Below are 21,687 nucleotides of genomic sequence, written 5' to 3'. Positions count from 1 at the left end.
TTTTTAAAACATGAGTTGGATGGCAAAAAGTATGGCTGAATCACTCGATAATATTGCTTAGAATAGATAAAATAAAAGAACAAGCCTCCAGGCATGATTTTAGCTCCATTTAGATCATCCGTTTTAAAGCTGGCACCATTTTGAAGTGCATGCAATTGTAAAAAGCGAAGTACCGGCTGTTGCACACAACTCATGAAAGACACTCTTAAATGCTTTCATTATTTTCTTATGTTCGTTTAATTACAAGTATGTTTTGGACTTTGTATTCTTAGTACTCATCCCTTTATGTCACAGCAATTATTTTAAATTGTGTGAGCTTGATTATTTTCAATGGGTGCTGATCAGAGAAGTCTGCCTGTTGTTAGCTGAATTATTAAAGTGGCAGTATCTCTTTAAATATATTGTTGCCTTGGAAACGCAGATCATGGTTGCGGTGGAACACAATATTCACCTTAGTTTTAAGTTTTAAGGATGTGATTATCAGGTTTTTGTTTTCTGAATGCAGTGGTGGGCAATCTGAGACAATTATATATTACCAGTATACTCTGAAGCGTGCTAGACTTTTTTTTATGTATACTCTACAGTTGTGTTCTGTGAATAAACACATGTATGACAACGTGTGTTCAGGTTGGTGAAGATGTGCCTGATGCCAGGAAGTGTGCCTGTGCCAGTCATGTAGCCAACATAGCCGAGTTTTTCCAGGTGGGTCTCCCCAAGGTAAAACAAACATCTTTTACTTCTCTTCTAAATTAGGTAATAATCCATTTCAGAGACACATGACTCCACTGTCACTGTCATTTTCACATCATCTCTGCTCTGAGCATGCGAGAGTTTCCAAGTCATTTTTTGTCACTTTTCTTTGAAAACTGACTGAAGAAAAGGAAATGTGATTTATCTAAAACAATTTTCTTTGTTAGTGTTGGGGTGAATCTCTCAAAATCTGGTCCAGGGCAGGTTGAGTTCACCACCAAATCAAATCAAAGTATTTATACTTGGGAGATTGTTCAAAAGATTAAATTGTACCATCACTTTTATTCTTTTATTTTTATTTTTACGTTGACTCAAGGACTTGTGACATCATTTTGGTGACAATTAGGCATGTTTTAACCTAATTCTGATTAATTCTTATAGTAATGCACATGCACACAAAAAAATAATTTGCATTACTATTATGTACTGTAAAACAAAATACTTAAAAAAAGTTATGAAGTATTTGACTTAGGTTAATCTGACATACACTGTCTGTAATTTATGCATATTTTATCAAAATAATTGTATCCAGACCAGATAATTTTCTATTCATAGAAAATATATTTGATTTTTTCAGTGAAATGTGACCTTAAAAAGAAAACAATGCAAAATAATTTTGTGTAACGTGTTGTTTACACAGTTTTTTTTTGACTAAATAAACAAATGTAAAATTATATTGAACAATTTTTTTTCTTTTTGTTCATTTATATTTATAGTATGTTGTATGTTGTAAATTTAGTTTTTTTTTTTTTTTTTTTATCTGCGAAATACCTTAATAAGAAAAAGAATAATTGAATAATAAATTGAATATTTTTTTAAACATTATTCATTTTTATTTACAGTGTATGCATTAAAATTCCATTTTTATTTTATTTTGTTTCTTATCAGTGAAAAAAAAAATAGCGGACCTGGACCTGTTTTTGTGAAATTCACCCATTGAAACATAATTGGTGTTTTTCAGAAGTTGTTTTGAAGTGTACATTTCCAACATTGACTTCTAACACAATGTTTTTAGTGCTTTTCATACCACCATCTCGTCTGTTATTGTTTTTCGGCTTGGTGCATGGCTTTGTTGAACAGCATGCCTCTTTAGCTTTGCTGCAATTCAGTCCTGTGCTCCAGCAGATAAGAGTACATCACAAGTCATGTGGGTGGGCCAAAGAGTCTTGGGGGGTTTGCTGCATGTGTGTGTGCTTCTGTGTGTATGTACCTAACAGCAGAAGATGTTTCTAGATGACTAACACAGTCCTCTTCTGGGCTATTGTGTTGGAGGTGTGTCAGTGTGAGGGATCTGAATGGGGGTCCGCTCACCTTTTCAAATCTCTCAATCTCTTCAACGTGGGTGCGTGGGCGAGAAAAGGAGAGAGAGAGAATAGAGGTATTGAGGTAGAGAAACTCCACGATGAAACATCAGTGAGACAACCAAGGCCTCCACAGAGATTGTGCTTTTGGGCTGAAAGAGAGACGCTGCTATCAGGAATGAATTGATCTAAAGTGCCAGTCAACTCATCGGCTGCTCTTTTTGAGCTACTGAAAAGACTGATGGCAGCATTCATGTAGCTGTGTTAGAGGAACACACATGAACTAGAAATAGCCGGTTGTTTGATGTTCTTACAAATGCTTAGTTAGAGGTCCAGCTCAGTATGCTGTGATGCTCACACAAACGCTCTTGTGTGCTTACAAGCACATTGAAGACCTGTTTTATACTGAATGAAAAGCCTAATTGCATTCACTTCTTGTTTTTCCCATCATTTATACTGATTCACAGTTATCGCTTTATATGTACATACTGTACTGTACACAGTTAGTCTGAACTCATTCTTTCATTAATATGATTGATGATTTAATAATATACACTACTGTTCAAAAGTTTGGGGTTAGTAAGATTTTTTTTTTTTTTTAATTAACACTTTAATTTAGCAAGGGTACATTAAAATGATTAAAAATGGCAGTATAGACATTGATAATATTACAGATGATTTCTATTACAAATAAACGTTCTATTCATCAAAGAATCCTGAAAAAATGTGCATCATGATTTCACAAAAATATTTGTGATTAGGTTTCTTGAGCACCAAATTATCAGATTAGAATGATTTCTGAAGGATCATGTGAAAATTCAAGACTGGATTGATGGCTGTTGGAAATTCAGTTTTGCCATCACAGGCATAAATTGCATTTTAATTTGTAATAATACTTCACAATATTTCTATTTTTGCCATATTTTGGATCAAATAAATGCAGCCTTGTTGAGACTTTTTTAAAAACTGCAAATCTTTTAAACTGTAGTGTAGATTTTGTTATAGCACCACCTATCTTCTACATTAATAATTAACATTTTTAAAGGGCGTTGTAGCCAGAAAAAAATATCTGTGTTTTTTAGCCTATTTGTACATCTTGAGTTGATATGTGTGTATTTGCTCTTAAATTACTTTTTTCTTTTTTTCATTTAACCTTTATTTAACCAGGGTAACCCCTCTGACATTAAAAATCTCTTTCACAAGAATGTCCTGGCCAAAATGGGCAGCAATACAATAAGTTTCATCACAGATTTACAAAACAAAAGCAAACTAAAAATACTTAAAACAATTACATCATTGAATCATCTTCATCATGTTCCAAAGACGGCAAATTTTGTAATTTAAATTTTGATTGAAGAAGATTCCAGTCAGATGGAGCTGCATACATAAAAGCCTTTTTTACCCAATACAGTATAAACATTTTGAGAAAGAAGGGAATATTTCCTAGCATTTTTTAGTTGAATAAGACAACAGAGATATGAAAGCAACACCCCCAAGATGGCTTTGTAAATGATTAAATGCCATTGCATTTTTCTTCTAATTGACAAAGAATGGCAAGCTACTAAAAGATTTATTGCATTTGTTTTTAATTTTTAATAATACAGTACATAGAATAATATCTAATTATATCTTTGTTTATTTGTATGCATTAATATTACAATACCATAGTCATACTGTAAACAGAAATATTTAACAGCATTATATTTTTACTAAAACATTTTAATCAATGGAAAATGCCACAATTGGACAGTTACAGTATTACTGATTTTTACTGCTTAACAGAAATTAATCAGACTTAACAACTCCAAAAACAGTTAAAAAAAATAATAATTGCACAAATGAATCATTTTGAACTGGTCCCTTTGAACAGACTGTTTGAACTGATTCACAGAAATGAACTGAAATTTCCAACACTTCGTGATTTGTGCTACTGAACTTTAATTCGGAAACACTTTTTACCTTTTGGAGTAGCCTGATGCTTTTGTGACTTTCTTCTTTTGTCTGATACTCCTGGGACAATCGGGCTGTATGCCAGTGACAAAGTGCTCGTCATTTAAATGCGCGGTTGATGCTGGTTGCCAGGTGACGTGAGTGTGTGTGCAGCAGTACTACTGATGCTGTTTTTCTCTCTCCAGGGTGTTGACATCATCGTGAACGCTAGCAGCATGGACGACATCGACCCCTCAGCCATCGGACAGAGGCTGACCAATGGGACGGCTCCAGTGGCAAGTCCAGTTCTAAGCCGCCTGCGAATGAGAGACGAGGAGAACGCAGAGCACGTTGTGCGTGATTGGTGACAGAATGGCTGCTTAAAGGTTGAGAAAAGGGACCGGTGTGTGTGTGTGTGTGTGTGTGTGTGTGTGTGTGTGTGTGTGTGTGTGTGTGTGGGCTTGTTTACGTGCATACGGACGCTACTGGAAAGTGGTCAAATCAAGTTGTCTGTGAATGGCTCTCTAATAGTGTGATTCCTGACACAAGGGCACAGCCTTGTTGCTGTTTTTAGAGGAAAGAGCTCTTAGAGCTGCATTGTTGATTCAGAGGAACTGAAACAATGATTGTGAGTTGATTCACACACTTTTAAAATAACCAAGATCCTTCCGGCTGTTTTGCTCACTTGTCTGAATGACATCTTTACAAGTATTGTAAACCCTAAAATTTTGTATTAGTGTATCAGCGTTTCAGCCAAACAAATCCAAGCATGAAGTGTAATGTAATCTCAAAGCCAGATTGTACACCTTTCAGACAGTGGTAACACTTTACAATAAAGTCCCATTATTAATATTAGCTAACATGAAGTAACAGCATTTAATAATCTTTGTTAATGCTAGTTAATAAAAATACAATTCTTATTTGTTTGTTCATGTTAGTTCACAGTGCATTAACTCATATTAACAGAGACAACTTTTGATTTAAAAAATGAATGATTACATTTTAAAATTAACAATAAGATAAAAATAATGCATGCTGTAGATTACTATTAGATTAAAAAATGATTAACACAGTATTGTTCATCATTTGTTCATTTTTGCGATTGTAGTCAAATTAAAACAATGACGTAAAGTGTTACCTTTGTGTGTGTGTGCTTTCTAGCTGATTTTATGTTTGGAGAAGAAACAAACTGTCCCCATAGTGCCTCCCTTAGATCAACATCTTTGTTCTTAGTTAGCTATCCAATTAAAATGGCTGGTACTCACACTTCCCCTTTCCTCTTGACCACAGGGCACCACCTACGAGAAAACGAACGCAGAGATTGAGATGAAGAAAATCAATCGAGAGGAGTTCTGGGAGCAAGCCAAGGTAGCAATTTGATTCCTTTGTCTTTCTGATTCTCTTCAGGATGACGGTGTGAACTGTAAACTAGTCTCTTTGTTTTAACATTCTGAGGAAGTGGTTCTGTCAGATTTGTTTGATACCATTCATTTACTAGCAGCCTAAGTAGAATACTTTCTGCATTCTTGTAGCTCAATAAAACTGTACTAACTGGGTACTAACTTTTATGTCTCAGGGGTTTTATTAAAATTTTCTTGGGGTGTCTTGGAAACTTTTTACCATACCTACTACTACATTGTTTATGTACAGATTTCAGTCCTAATTGGTGAAAATCTGTTATAAAAACTTTGGCCAATTTAAAAAGCTATGATAATCTTAACAGTAAAATATAACTGGAAAATCACATGGTATATTTGTGGTTATGTATTGCTGGATTATTAATATGTAGAATATGTATATTTGTAGCAGTAGCCAAAAATATATTTTATGGGTCAAAAATCAAAGTAAAAAAAGTATGCCAAAAATCATTAGGATCATATTCATATATACAAAGATCATATTCCATGAAGATATTTTGTAAATTTCCAACCGTAAGTATATCACAATGTAATTTTTGCTTAGTATTATGCATTGCTAGGAACTTCATTTGGACATCCTTAAAGGCGATTTTCTCAGTATTTTGATTTTATGGCACCATCAGATTCCAGATTTTCAAATAGTTGTATCTCAGCCAAATATTGTCCTATCCTAACAAACCATACATCAATGGAAAGCTTTTTATTCAGCTTTCAGATGATGTGTAAATCTCAATTTCAAAAAACTGACCCTTATGACTGGTTTTGTGGTCCAGGGTCACATATCTATGTTGATTTTTACAAAACGTATGGCTGTTATTGTCACCACTAACAACAATAATGTTGCACGATAATGTTTTATAAAAGGTAGATACTTTTTTGCCAGTGCAGATAAATTTGAGACACATATGAAAAAAAATAAAATTAATCAGTGCAGACTATTTGTTGTGTATCATTTTCCAACCATACTGTAATTTTGCATTATGAACTATTTTTTATCACATATTTGAATATTTACAAATAAACTTTATAACTTTATTAAAATTATTAATTATTTTAATTATTTTTGTTTTTGCTGCATGAATTTAATTACTGAATTATTTAAGTATGTGCATTTAGGATACATAAAATGCTAGCTGTTAAGTTGTTAAGCTTAGCTGTAAGTAAGCAAGACAGAGTCTTATTTATACATAAATGTAAAAAAAATATTTTGACAAAAAAATATTTTATTCAACTAAAATAGTTAAAGGTGTGTTGAAAATGACACATTGCTGGTTCATAAAAATCCTAGAATTCTTCTAGTTGAAGAAACATTCTGCTAATTGCTGTGGAAAAAGGTAAAATTGAGGTTTTTATCATTATCAAAATAGAGTATTGCGTTCTATAATGTTTAGATCTATTTGTATCGACTGATGGATGTGGAACCAAATGCATACAATATAAATGAAATAAGGAAAAATAATAAGTATAAATGTTATTGTGGGAATCCTATTCTGACTGTAAATTCTTTCATTGATGTTTTATTGACATGTTCCTTGTTTAAAGCGGGAGGAGGAGTTGAGAAAGGAGGAAGAGAGGAAGAAGGCTGCAGAGGACCGGCAGCGCTTTGAAGCAGAGAGGATGGAGCTGGAAAAAAAAGAGCAAGAGGAAAGAGAGAAGCGGTACCGTGAGAGGGAGCAGCAGATCGAGGAACAGAGGTAGGAATGGTGCCACTGTGGCCAACACTGATGACCCTCAGCTGTTCATGATTATAATGCTATCTGTGTTTATATACGTGGTCACAGGAAGAAGATGCTGGAGGAGGAAGAGGCCAAAGAGAGGTCAAGGAATCAACCATTGATTGTAAGAGTGCGTATGCTTTGCATACAGTAAACCAGGTTTGGTGTTTTAAGAGATGCTTTTATGGCTTGAATCATTTACAGAATGCTTGATGGTTTATGGGTTTGAACCAGAAGGTAACCAAAAGATGACCTATGACTCGTGTATTCAGTAATATTGTTCTGTAATAAATGGATAAAATATTTGGGCAGTACACACACTTCAAAAGTATTTACGCAAAATCAGATGTATTTCACTAAACATTTGTAAAGTAAATTAGTTACAGACAACTACATGTGAACTAACCCACATTTAACTGTAATTTTAAAGAAAAAGTTTTTGCTGCCCCCTGCTGGAAATAAATAAGTGCGTTCATCCCCTTCACAGACGGAGCCCAGCTGTGAAGACTCTGGCCTGGACAAAAAGGAAACAGAGGTTGAGGTGGGTTGAAACAGAGCTTGTAAGGCCACTCCAGCATCGGTTCATTTCTCATATAAGTGTTTTTCAAAAGGAGAACAGATTCTGACCTTAACAAACTCAAATGTGGGGCAGATTTTTGTTATGATGACGGATATTCTGCTGGGGTTTACATGTGGGTCAGTGGGATTCCTCATGCTATTTCAAGACATTGTGTTTCTGTGCATGCGCAGTCAATAGGATCTTCAGTCTGAGAATGGACCAAAAAAAAAATCATTGTTACCTGCAGTTATTATTTGTCACAACATGTATTACTGGTTCTATCTATCTATCTATCTATCTATCTATCTATCTATCTATCTATCTATCTATCTATCTATCTATCTATCTATCTATCTATCTATCTATCTATCTATCTATATTATGTTTCACCTTGTTTTCCCGTGTTAATATGTTTATAGGAAGCAGCAGCCATCATTGCCCAAAGGCAAAGTAACCCACGGGAATTCTTCAAGCAGAGAGAGAGGGCCACAGCCAACAGCGTGGACATCTCCCCAGTCACCACGCACAGGACCGGTAAGATCATAGTAAAAGGGTGGAGAAGGGGAGGAGGAAGGCATATATGCTAAATCCTAAGCCTTTGTTTGTCCTGCTTCTTGCTCTTCACATGTCTCTCAATCTGTCATTTAATGTGAATGAAACAGCACAGCTCAGGAGAGACCATCTGTCTCAGAATGTGCTGAAATCTCTGCTCTGAATCATCATGACAGATTTGTTAGGTTCATAGACAGTTAAATTATGTAGATAGATATACCTTTATATATTTATATAGAGAACAGAGGTTAAAGAGGATCTAAACTTCATATACTCCCGATGATTAATGTAAGCCTTTTTTGAATTATGTATCAAAGTTTATGGATATACAGTATATATAGAAAGACAGATTATTCAAATGTTATAATAAATGTTCATAGTTAATTTGATTAACTAAGATAGGGTGACCAAATGTGCCATTTTCCCAGGACACGTCCTGGCCAGGATTTCTATATTGCCTAAAATATCCACGTTTTGGCTTTGTTTGCACTGCCCGACCAAAAAAAAAGAACCGTGAGAGCACTAGAGAGCAGACATCATCTTGTGCTTTTGAATCGCTCTCACGGTACTTGGATGATCGGTATGCTCAGTGCTGCTTCAAGTCGAACACTAATATGTACGCGTATTTGCATCGCTTTGGCCGTTCTCTGTAGATCCCACCTTCTCACGCACCATGATTGGTCGATAACGTGCAATGTCTGCATGTTATTGGTCAAACGATATTTACCTTCATTAAGTATGAAAACAGGAAACCAAAGCCAAAACCTGGATATTTTAGGCAATATAGAAATCCTAGCCAGGACGTGTCCTGGGAAAATGACACGTTAGGTCACCCTAAACTAAGATGCCTCATTGTGGCCAGAATCTAAGCTAAACCAGCTAAACACCAGTGGGAGACTAGTTAAACCAACTAAAATCAGCTTAAACCACCTCCGGCTGGTCATTTTGATCAAAACAAATAGTACAATCTAATAATAATAATAGTTTAAAAACCTAACATTTCTGTGTACTAATGTGTTATGCTTAATAGAATATTAAGCATAATAGCTTAGCAACATGCTAACAACATGCAAACTCTTGAAATCTTTTTGATAGTTGTGCTTTGCCTAAGTCATACAGCTCACTAACTGATGTTATTTCTTACTAAAGTGACTAGTTGAGAACATGTTTTGTTTCAGCTTATTTTCACATCAGCTTCAGATGTACCTACTAGAAGTTGAGTATATCAATGATTTCAATACTTGCTGAAAAAAGTGACTGGAAATTTCAAACAAGGACTGCTATGACTGAGATAAACCATCTTAAACCTGCAAACCACCATAGGATAGTTTAAGTAGTGATTTTTTTTTTTTTTTTCAGCAGGGTTGCTGAAGCAAGGATTGCTTTATTGTCAAAAATGTTATATTGGTGCAATTTTCCAACAGACTGAGCAATATTATTAGTGGATGATTATGCCATTTCATTGTTTATTTAAGATCTTAGGCTTTTCAGTGTTGGAGTGAAAGTCAAACTCTTCACTACCATCTGTTGTCGAAGGGTACAGACACTGAAACAACTGCTGCTTTATTTTAAGAGGGTGTGAGACCATCACACTAACAACTGTTTTCTTACCTCTCTCCTTCTACCTCACTTTTTTCTCTCCATTTCTTGGTAATATCTTTTTTTAATGCTGCTCACTCCATTCTTTTGGTTGTTAACACATCTGTTTGATTTCCGTTTCAATATTCTGTCCATTCCATCTATCCTTCTGATGATCCTGGATCTTATTTAACCTCTACCCAACTGCTGCACATCCATCATTGCTTCTGTTTTGAACTCCTGCCTCTCTATTTCTCTAATCATTTCTCATTTCTACAAATTTCTTCCCCTCTCTATCCCTGGATTTCTTTCATCCTGTCTATCTTGGCTGGTCTTCCTATGTCACACCTGTGTACATCGCTCTATGTGTGTGCGTGTGTGTCTGCGTGTCCCGCACGATGGTCCTGTCTCACGTTTACCAGGCCGCTTGGACAGTCCATTCTTGAGGCAGCAGCACAGTCCATCCGATTGCAGCCCGTCCCCTTCTCGCACTCCGCCCTATTCACGGCGGCAGCCAGGTCCACCTGGTAGGTACTGGACAGATCTTGCTAAGGGCTACTGCATCAGCATAGGATCACGAAGGCACCAGCCTAGCCTGTAGCCACCCTCTTCACTGAATTACCGTTTTTCTTTTGGCTTTCTCAGCAACACTGCTGTTCTGAGAGCATTCACTGTGGCTGCACTGTACCGGATGCACCCTGGTCTTCCAGTGTCAGTATGTGCTAGTATCAAAGGGATAGTTCACCCTGAAATTAAGCATCTGTCCCCATTTACTCAACCTTATGTCGTTCCAAACCCATGTGACTTAGTTTCTTCTGTGGAACTGCCAAGCTGCTCTTTTCTCTAAAATTAAAGTTTGTGATTCTCCAAAAAAAGACAAAAAGAACAATGGGATTAATTAGCTATATATTAAGCCATACATCAAAGCATCAAATAGAATGTGCTATATTTAATATTTTTTATTGTATATTATAGATGTAAAATAATTTAAGAGTAAAAAGAAAAAAGTAATTTAAGATATAGCGACAGATATTTTCTGCTGTATTGTGATGTATATCCAAGTGTAACAGTGTTCTGAAAAAGAAATAAAAGCATAGAGCAGAGATTTGTTTCTTCTGTAAGTCTGTAATTTCACCAAAAGGTCAAGTTATAACATTTGGATAAAAATATTATGAAGTCAAAAAAAGGTATATAACATGCATTTACAAAATAGATCACTTCATTCCAACTTTAATTGTAATTTTTTACATATTGAATAGTACATCGCAAAAATGTTTCTCTTCTATAATGTATCACATTGGCTCTTCTCCTTTTGTCTTCCATGAAAAAAAAAATTGTCTTCAGGTTCTGAAACAACATGAGAGTGAGTAAATAATGACAGAATTAAATTTTTCTGTGGATTAATAAATTAGAATTTCAGTATGAACTGAAAATTGTCCCACTCTGGAGCAGGTTTAGGGTGTCCTGATAAAGACAGAACCACTTTTTAAGACACTGTGTCCTCAGCTCTTACAAGGTTGAACTATATGTCCAATCTCAAGTGACCATCTCCCCTTCTGTATGTCCCATCTCAAGTAACCTTCCGTTCTAGCTAACTAGACTACGGCCTTCTCAGTGTCACAATCCATTTCTTCAGTGATTTGAACCATACTGCCATCTTCTCTGGGTCCACAGTCCGTGTTTGTGTTCTATACTTGTTGTCCGTCGACTTTGTATTTTGCACAGGAAAGACTGAGTATGTGTTGTTTTGAAGCAATGCTGTGGACGTTTGGAGGACTGAGACAAAGTGATTCTTTTGGTTAGGGAGATCTGGTTGAATCTCACCAATGTTACTCCCCTCATGTCCCCCTTCCTCTCCTCCCATGCTCTTTCTGACGGATAACCGGCGGCCCTACCTGCGCTTCCCTCCGTCCTGTTGACCTGTGAGTGTATGCCACATTGCACCGCATGTGACTGTGGTCTCTGCGTTCCATGGACCTTGTGTGACTATGGTATCGTTTGTGGAGCTGACCTTGTGGTGTGTTTGACTGTAAAATTCAACAGCAACACAAGGACAAATGGCACCCACAATTATCAGTGTGTGCTATGAGGACTAAACATTGGGTCTGTACTAAGACCCAACATCTAAAGATTATCTATAGTGATGCAGTGGATTTTACTTTTCAGAAATTTGAATTGTCACTTGGTCTGTACAACTGTTTTCCTGCAATCAGTATTTCTGATGGTCATTGTGGTTTCATTAATTGTGCTTGTTATGTCTTGTGAGGTCTTCCTTCAGCTGTAGCTGTATTAAAGTGGCTATCTCCAATATTTGCATCTCAGTTTTTTGTTGCATTACGAGATGGTGACTTCCAGTGGAAAATTTCATAGCTCAGAGTTCAGGAGACTTAATTGGGTTTTAAGTATGCTTCATCATCCATAGTAACTTTGTCTCAGATGTTTCTCCTGAATTTTCTAAAACAGAATTAAATGAGACGATTCTTGACATACAATAAGAATTAGGTCAGATAATTTAGTTTTGAATTAATTTGATAACTATTTGAGTTCAAAAATGAAATCTCTGACTTTTGATTGTAGACTTCTTAAAGGGGTCATAACATGGATTTTTTTTAATTATTTTAATATATTCCATGAGGACCTTTGGTTATAAGTTTACTGTTTGTCGATGTCTTATGGAATCGACTGCACCCGGGTGACGTCACCTTGCACCTCGGATCCAAAACGAGCCATTTTCTTAGGGTTTGTTAAATAAATGCTTATTTTTAATTGATGATGAGGACATTTTAAGTTATGAAACTTGCAGGATGTATTGAGCATACAAAGACCTCTTTGATACAAGAGATCAAAAGATCCAGAAAAATTTGGTTTCTCATGTCATGACCCCTTTAATCTCTGCAAATCAGAGCATGATTTGTATTAGTTTACAGTAGATGAGAACATATACGAGATTGTAAACATTTAAATTTGCTCTATGTTAAATATTACTGTCCAGGAGAAACAATTGAGATATTAAAGAGATCTCAACTGTGGTTGTTCTTCCCAGAGGGCTGGTGTGTCATTATGTAGATATCCTCTAAAATTGCATAAGACTAATAGATTTTAGATCTTGGCTGTATGATTACATTACATCTTGTCTTATATTGACCACATGCCACTTAAAACTCAATTAATTGAATATTTTTTTTAACTTGTCAGCTTGCTTTAGCTTGTCATGAGATCGAGAGATCAACCTTTAGTGTTTCTGTATGTATCATTTCATAATGCCATGACACATTGGTGGATGCATACATGCTTAAGTGCTGTTTAAGACATTTTTTATTAATAAATCATCTTTCTTGCACTGATATCTATAAGAGTGTGCATGTTCAGAAACTACATGAATTTGTAAATTTGTGAACTAATTTTCTGCGCTGCACACTGTGTTGTGTCTTCATGGTCACGTTGGCATGTCTGTGTTTTATTGTTATGATCACTGACGAGGGCACTGGGGACGATTCACTTTTTTCAGACAGACAAAACACTGCTTGCTATTGTTTGGCATTGTTAGCAATCGTTTCAGACTATCTGCAAATTTTGTCATCTGTGTTGTGATTGATATTTTGGCTGGTATGAGTAGTTTGAGATTTACTTGAGCCCAGATCAAACGTTTACCTTCTCTTTGATGTCTCAGATGACTCCACTGGAATCCTCGAGCGCAGCATGACCACTGGATGTACTCCCATCCCCAAAATTGCCATTCAGGAGGAAAAAGAGGACTTCATTCGAAAGGAGTTTGGTAAGGCCTCAAGAACAAGGGAGCTCTTTTGACCATTTTTTTTTTTTTATATTTGTTTAGTGTTTTTTCTTGATTTAATATTGGGTCAGAGCTGTGGCCTAGAGGTTGGCACATTATGCTTGTGTGGGTAACATGAGTTTGAATCTCACTCAGGATTTTTCCTGATCTTATGCCCCTCGTTTATCTTATCATTAACAGTTACCTACCTCTCAATTAAAGTCTCAAAAAAATAGTAATTAAAAAATTACAAAGCAATATTAATAATAAATATAAGGGGCCTAGCACAACAGAGGCAAAATGGCTGAAAAATCCTAAATACAGTCGCTGGTAATATGAATTAATGGTCTATCACTTTTGTCCAGTAGGTGGTGCTATGTTCACTGTGATGTGACAATGACACAGAAGCCAGTTTCCACCACTGGAACTTTACCCAGGAATTAGAGAGTTTGGGCTGGTACTCGGTGTGTTTCCACCGCAGGAACCAGTATCTAAATAAAGTTCCGGGTAAAAAAAATGCCCTTAAGAAAGTCTCTGCTCACGAGGTAGTACTTTTTCAAAGGTCCGGAACTTTCAGGAGCAGGACTTGGGCACTAAACATGCTGATTGGTTGAGTTCACGCAGCTTTGTGATTTCAACCATCATTTATTCGGATAATTTTCAAAATATTACTGTTATTGTGTCATGAAATGTAGTTTTAAAAGTATTTCAGGCAAGAATGTAGTTGTTTAAAACTCAAATCTGCGGTTTATTTATAAAGACAGCGCCTGTTTAAAAATGTGTTTCGCCGATTTCGGAGACGATCAGCTCCACGCGATCAGTGGGAGCTCAGTTCTCATGTATCTGCCTAGAGCAGTCTCAACTCGGCTAGTCCTCCTGACATTTGCCGCTGGCTCTGATGTCTCTTTAGTGGTTAAACATAAAATATAATTAGTTTGGGGTAAATCTAACAGGTAATCTTTGGTCTTTATTCAATTTATCTATATGTTAAAATGAAAATAAAAAAAAGGCAATTGATATAATATTTTGTTTCATTGTGATGTAGGGTGTATATATACACATTTCCCTGAACTAAGTACATTTCTGCGGCAATTATTATGTTTAAATGAAAACAAAAGGAGGCAGTGGTATTTGATATCCTATTTCGTTTTATTGTAAATATACAGTGAGGAAAACTGCAGTAGCCAATGCGAGCTGACTGATGTTATCAAGTACGCTGCTGTTTGCAGAATTACCGGTCCAAAATTTGCGTACTTTGTATTGAGAAACGTGCACATACCTAGGTCACCAGAATATTTGCCTAATCTTCATGGTACTTTAGACCGCGGTGGAAACGTAGAAAGCAAAAGATCTGGGGGAAAATAGTTCCTGGGGAAAAGGTTCCTGGTACAATTGTTCCGGGTAATTTCAGTGGAAACACGGCAAAAGTTTGGTGTAATTGAATTAAAGTTTAGATGCAGTTTGTCATTATGCCATCAAATCTGTTGAAACAGTAATTGAAAGCCATTTGGTTTATTGACACAAAATCCAAAATCTATGTCAAATTTGGTGAAAATCAGCCCAATGGTCTAGGAGGAGTTTGAAAAAGTACTGTACGTTTTCAAAGAAAATCTGAATTGTCAATTATGGCATAATTGGTATCAATGTTCTCAGCAAAGAATCTATTAACACCAGTTTCATGACAATAGACAAAACTAATCAAAAGCTATTAGCATTACTTTTCAAGTACCTTCAGGGCATGGTCAGTGGAAAATTGGGTTATTGTTCGACTCGGAGTTTCTTCAAATCTAAAAACACCAGCCTTATGATTTTTGGCCAAACCATTTTTCATATCTCCTGACCGTTAGGTGGCAATGTGCCAAAAATAATTTTAAGTCATACTATTAATATATTCCTTAATATAATATTTTTAGAATTATCGTTAGTTTGTTTTATCCATGACACATTCTTGCTACCAACTTTTTGCACAGAACCTGTTTCATTGTTTCAGCTGAGTGCTTTTTGATTGAAAGGAAGAAAAAGAAACAAAGGACATACAATGCATGCATATTGTATCTGAAGCAGCAGTGTTATTTTAAATACTAAACGGTTTAGATCCAGAAACAGATTCTTCAGTGTCCTCCAAAAAATGAGTTCACAAGTTTACAAGGACTTTTTGGGATGTAAAATGTTGAATCTCAGCTTAATCATTTACACAGTTGGGAGGCTGTTATTGCTCTCTCAAAATCATCTCTTGCATGCAAACTGGCCCCTGTGATGCGGCCAGGGGCTCATTTGTTTGTCCAGGTTGTGTTTGCCTTCACAGCTGACTGATTTTTTCAGCTCATGAGTGTAAACCCTGCACTAAATGTACTTAAGAAAAGCACTTCACTGGGGCTGAATTTATTGCTCATAATCAGAACAGTAAGAAAACATACCCATAAAAATCATTGATTTTCACCATGAATACTTCCTTAAGACGAAAGGACTGAACTGAAGTGTATTTGATATATATTATATGGTGTAATGAATACCTTTAAACATTGAAAAAAAATGTGAAATCAAGCAGTTGATTTTACCCTTAAAATTATTTTTGTTAACCCAATATTTTCTGATTGAATATGTCATGTAATCACATGGAACAATTTATACCCCAAATATAATTTTCTTTTTTTTTTTTGTGTGAAAATTTTAACTTGATTTAACTTGTAAAATGTAATAAATAGACATACATTGTCACTTAAGTAAAATCTAAAAAATTTTATCTGTAAAATAGGTTAATATTATAAAATTTCTTTAGAAGATAAAAAAGCACCCTTTTGGGCCCCCAGGGTGTTTTAGTAATGCATTGCACGTACAAGTTCCATGTTCCAAATTGCTGTTCTTTGGAGTTAATTGCACAAAATGTTCTTGCACAATATAGTTCCGTATTTCTTCAGTTTTCTTTTTCTTTCCTTCAGCCTTTGACACTCCCAAGCAAACTCCAGTGCAGGAATCCGGCTTCGTCAAGACCTCTCCAAGTGTTTCCCCCCAGCCCAGTAGCACCGCTCCATTATCCAGCACAGACGACAGCCTGCTAGACTTGTGGGACAGTGGCCCAGCACCCGCTACGGCCCCTTCCCAGACCCCCAGCCACATTATGGACCTGATGGAGGACACCCCGGAGCCTCATCTTGCCAGCTCCTCCCCTGCTCTCCCGCAGCCACTCATGAGCTTCGATGAGGTGCCTGACACCCCCTACTGCACCGGCACAGAAGACGACCCCTCCAGCCTGGTGGATGTTGATGTGGCCGGACCCCACCAGATGACCCTGAGTTACCAGCAGGCCCTGCAGCATGCTTCTGGCTCTGACAGCCAGGACCTGGATGACGGACAGCTGCTGTTGACCAATGGAGACACGCTGCTTAAAGAAGGGACCCAGGTGAGCAGAACTCAATGTTAAAATGAACAATGCAATGTTGTTTTGCCCCTCATTCTCCAGCGTGCTTTATATACTTATGTATGCTTTTTTGCCACTAGATGGCAGCATATGTTCCTTTTTATGACTCATGACAAAACACTAGCTATATTCAAGATGCTACATTTGCATGAAGCTTTATGTGTTTACATATAGCCATCATATGTTTGTGTTTGTACAGGCCAGTGAAGGCTACTTCAGCCAATCACAGGAGGAGGATTTCGCCCAGTCGGATGACTGCACTGCAAAAGTCAACCCAACACCAGTTTTTTATAACAAACCACCAGGTGAGATCACAGCATTTTGAAGCACATGAACTGATTTAATGAATGCAATTGATGTACTAAACTAACTAAAAATGAATAAAAACTATATTGACATAAAAGCAATGATATAAGCAATAAATAAAAGTCATAATAAAAGTTTTTAAAACTTGAATACAAATTTAATTGAAAAAGGAAAACATAAAAGGTATAACTAAATGAAAACGAAAAGCAGATCAATGCCTTTTTAAAAAAACAAACAAAATTCATATTTATTGTATATATTAGCTACATTGTATGGGAGTTATTATGCTTATAAACACATCTTCTGTTTTCTGTTCCAGTTACCTGTTGTTAACTCTAGAATGTGTGCTATGTGAACAGACTCTGAGTTTATAGCTTAAATTTTTGGAGAACAGCACATTAGATATCAGGAATATTATCATGAAATCTAAAATTTTGTTGATATACTGTAAATAAAGCAGAAATAAAATCTAAATATTACATTTTGCCTCGGCGACTAACTGAAATATGTTTAAAATTAAAACATTACTAACTACTAACTATTACTAAAATTACTAACTGGAAATACATAAACTAAAAATGAAATAAATTAAACTAGTGAAAATTAAATAATGAAAAGGAATATAATAAAATTATTCCGATTAATATGAAAAATTGAAAATTAATGATAATTCAAAAATTAATAAAATAATAGTATATAAATAATAATACACTAGCATTGCTGTATGACCGACATAAACGAAAAGCCACAAAAGCAAAATTTGTATTTTATGGGTCCTTAAAAGAGTAGTTCACCTTCATTCAGTTTGTATGTCTTTCAATCCTCTGTGGAACATAAAAGAAAAAAAAAGTTCTTATTAATTGAAATAAAGTTAAATGAAATAATATAGAAAAATGCATGCTTGTTTCCAAGAACAAAAAATAAATAAATTAATCATTTAGTTTAACATGATGTACTAAATTAAAACTGAAATAAAAATAAAAAACTATATAGACATTAAAAAAAATAACAACACCAAAAACTTTTAACAATGTCAAGTGAAAACAGAAAAAATTCAATTCAAACAATTATTAAAAACTATTATAGTATCTCAGTGATACAGCCTCAGAAACAAGTGATGAGATATTCACCCAAAAATTCACCAAACATTCAAAATGACATATGGATAAATAATGAAAAAAATAATAATTGAATGAACTTTCCAATTGATGTTTTCCTTTCTTCCAGATATATGTCCTCTTGCAGGTGTATGAATAAACAAGAAAAACAAGCAAATAATTACTTCTTGTTAAATCACTTCGTTGCCTCAGAAAAGATCCTAATATAACATGTTTGTCTTATACTCTGCCGCAGAAATCGACATTACGTGCTGGGATACAGACCCCGTGATGGAAGATGATGATTAGGAGCGACTGAGGGAAAAAGAGGCGACACCTCTATGAAAACTTATTTTACAACAGTTACAGAAGTCTTGCATCAAAATGTTTTAGATAAAAAAAACAACAATAAAAACTACATTAGCCACAGAAGAAAAGGACTTGGGTTATTGTTAAAGATGCCAGTGGGTATGAGCGCTCTCAGTTCCTGTATGTGTGCATGAGTGTGTTTATTATTTATTTCGGTCTTTTTTTTTTTCTATACAGAGTATAGCACAGCGTGTCTCTAGCGCTCACCTGTGTTTTATCGATCCCTGTGCCTAACAGGTGTGTGTAGTAGCAGATTAGACCGTTCTGTTTTAGTTTCTATCTCCTTTATTAACACTGAGCTTAGGTCTGCTCAGTGGTTCAATCAAGTTCCCTACAATCTTAGTTGTTTAGTTGAATCACATGTGTTTGAGTGTTATGCCCACAGGGGCCTTTGCTTTGATGACTCAATCGGTCAGGGACGGTCGAACCCTCACCTTCGTCGAAGCAAAGGCATGTCAGAACTCGATTTTAGCTTCAGTTGCGTCAATTGTATTTAGCAAATGGAAAATGAAGGGGGTTTATGTGATTACGAAACAATTTTGTGTTGTGCCAATTATTTTGAGTATGACGTGTCGGTGTAACGGCCTTTTAGTACTTTAGCGCCAGGTGGCATATGTATATTTTGACTACATATGAGACAGTGTGTATAAACAATGGCTGAAACTGACTTTTTTCTTTCTTTTTTTTTTTAAACTGCAATAGAGCTTCAATTTATTGAGAATTTAGGCAATAACAGTCGTAGTGGACTCCATTGGGAATTGTTTTAGTTAGATATTCGGTAGTGTGCGTGTTTGTATTATTATTGGAAAGGCTCAGGCCTGAAACATACTCTACGCAAGTATGCAAATGCTGACACGAATATAAGTCTGTAGTCCCGCTGTATATATTGGCATGCAACCTAAAAATGGTGTTAAAAGATCAGTAGTTTAAAATGAAAATTTTGTCATTCTGTTGTTCAAAATAAAGTAAGTCATACAGTTTTTGGAACAACATAAGGGTGAATAAATAACAGAATTTTTATTTTTGGGTGAACTAAACCTGTAAGAAGCCAAGATATTTACCTTTAAATCACTATTATTCAAATATCTAGCTATAAATGTGTAGCTTACCAGGACTGAAACTGTCACTCCATTATGACAGTAGTCAACGTATTATGGTCGTTTCGGTCTTACAAAAGTCGGTTTATGTTAATGCTAGCTATAGCACCCCATGTGGTAGTGCTGAGAATGCTGTGCTTAGCGTTCTAAGCGTTCACTGCATCCTTCTAACACATTTTAGCAAGCTGCAACAAGTGAAATAAAAGTATTTGCATTCATTTACTTGCGTAGAGTATGGTTTCGACCTTTTTTTCTTTTTGTGGACGTGATTTTGAAACTTTTAAATTCGTTTCATGCTCCAAGGGAAGGAATCTCCTTCTTATCTCAGATTTCAAGCCATGGTAATCCATATTATTGAAATATAATATTAATATGCTTATTTTTAGGTTGTTGCTAGTTAACCCAGGACTTTCTTTAGAGTAATGTGACCTTAGCAAGTCCAGCAATTTGTAAAGACATTTTTATGAACCTAATATTACTGAAAACCTTTAAACTAAATTTGGATTTGTAACTGACTTTTACACAAAGACAAATGCAAGGACACGTCGCCTTGCTCAAGGGCAGAACTGAGAGATTATCTCACGTATTCAACAATGACTCAACCTGTAATCTTTCTTGTAACAGCCCACATCCTTAACTGATAAGTTATCACCACCCACTGTCCCGGCCTTGACTGACCACTGTCTTCCTCATACTTTTAGTCAAGTTGTAAAGCAGCATCATAACATCTTGGATTTACAAAGGATTTTTGGAGTGGAAAAGCAAGCAATACGACTAAACCATTAGTATTGTCCTGTAAATAGCTCTAATTTTGCTCTAACATGTATTGATTCACCACCCATGAAAAACAGGGGGTTGGCGTATGTTTGGATTGGGATTCTTATGTTTCTTTGGTGAGAGAGAAAAGGGTCGCTCAGTATGAAACCTAATAGGAAGTAACCCGCATCTTTAACAGTAACTTAGCCCCTTTTGAAATAACTTCAGTGTATTCCTGTTCACCCTCCTACCTCCTTAGTAGTGATTATTACTCTCTCTCTCCCTCAAACTACTAGGAGACTACTACTACTACCACTACTATTATTACTATTAGTACTACTGTTCTACTACAGTAATTTCTTCTTTGCCCCTGAAGCAAGGCTTAGCGACTCCTGAAAATTCTTTTTTAATTCTTTTTTTTCTATCTCTTCCTTTTTCCGTCCGCTTCTCACACGCTGTTTTTGAAACAAGCACAAGATCTTTTGTGACATGCTATGTGCTTATGTATGTTATTAAAAGACTTTAAAATCCTTCAGAAAATTGTGGACTTGTGTATGTTTTTTTTTATCTGCAACAAAACAGACACAGAGATGTTGAAACGCTGTAATAACTTTAGACTTTGTACCTAGATGTTGAAACGCTGTAATAACTTTAGACTTTGTACCTCAGTTTTGGAAGCACGACATTATAAATTAAATACAGATCTAGAAATAAAGTACAGTCTGTAATGGATAGATGCCGACTGATTTTTTCCTCGTTGAAAACTGCAAAAACGAAAATTTAATTAAAAATAAATTATTTTAATTTTTTGATAAATTATGGGCTGAACCTCCATTGACACTGCTGCCGAGCAGAGTATGAGCGGAAGCGGTGTTATTTGACACTGAATTGAAGTTTGAGCGGATTTAGACTAAAAACTTGTATCAGGAGCGTCGAGGATTTTTCAACTCGCTCCACCTAACAATATCCATTGACGAATAGATTTTCATTGAGAAATCTTTCGTATAAAATGACAGAACCCTTTAGGCCGACATTTTTAGCACAGAATCATCCATGATAAAAGATATTTA

At 35.7% G+C, this 21,687-nt stretch overlaps 1 protein-coding gene across 11 annotated transcripts in view; it reads left to right on the top strand.

The window, feature by feature from the left end:
- The window catches only part of dbn1 (drebrin 1), a 69,896-nt gene extending 48,744 nt beyond the window's left edge, over positions 1 to 21,152 (top strand). The window contains exons 4-15 of one of the 11 annotated variants that reach the window (XM_042748144.1): positions 628 to 702; positions 4,187 to 4,276; positions 5,271 to 5,348; positions 6,941 to 7,092; positions 7,180 to 7,243; positions 7,601 to 7,654; positions 8,092 to 8,206; positions 10,225 to 10,329; positions 13,473 to 13,577; positions 16,514 to 16,974; positions 17,192 to 17,297; positions 18,652 to 21,152. In XM_042748144.1, the coding sequence (XP_042604078.1) occupies positions 628 to 702; positions 4,187 to 4,276; positions 5,271 to 5,348; positions 6,941 to 7,092; positions 7,180 to 7,243; positions 7,601 to 7,654; positions 8,092 to 8,206; positions 10,225 to 10,329; positions 13,473 to 13,577; positions 16,514 to 16,974; positions 17,192 to 17,297; positions 18,652 to 18,704 (1,458 nt within the window). In that variant the 3' untranslated portion in view covers positions 18,705 to 21,152. Of the gene's footprint in view, positions 1 to 627; positions 718 to 4,186; positions 4,334 to 5,270; positions 5,349 to 6,940; positions 7,093 to 7,179; positions 7,244 to 7,600; positions 7,655 to 8,091; positions 8,207 to 10,224; positions 10,330 to 13,472; positions 13,578 to 16,513; positions 16,975 to 17,191; positions 17,298 to 18,651 lie in introns of all 11 variants that reach the window. The other 10 variants (XM_042748141.1, XM_042748143.1, XM_042748140.1 and 7 more) reach the window with 10 other exon arrangements.
- Positions 21,153 to 21,687: the final 535 nt, after the last annotated feature.

This window comes from Cyprinus carpio, chromosome B21, assembly GCF_018340385.1.
Source record: "Cyprinus carpio isolate SPL01 chromosome B21, ASM1834038v1, whole genome shotgun sequence".
Lineage (NCBI taxonomy): Eukaryota > Metazoa > Chordata > Actinopteri > Cypriniformes > Cyprinidae > Cyprinus > Cyprinus carpio.
Note: the sequence above shows the minus strand (reverse complement) of the source record. Positions and strands in the feature narration are given on the sequence as shown.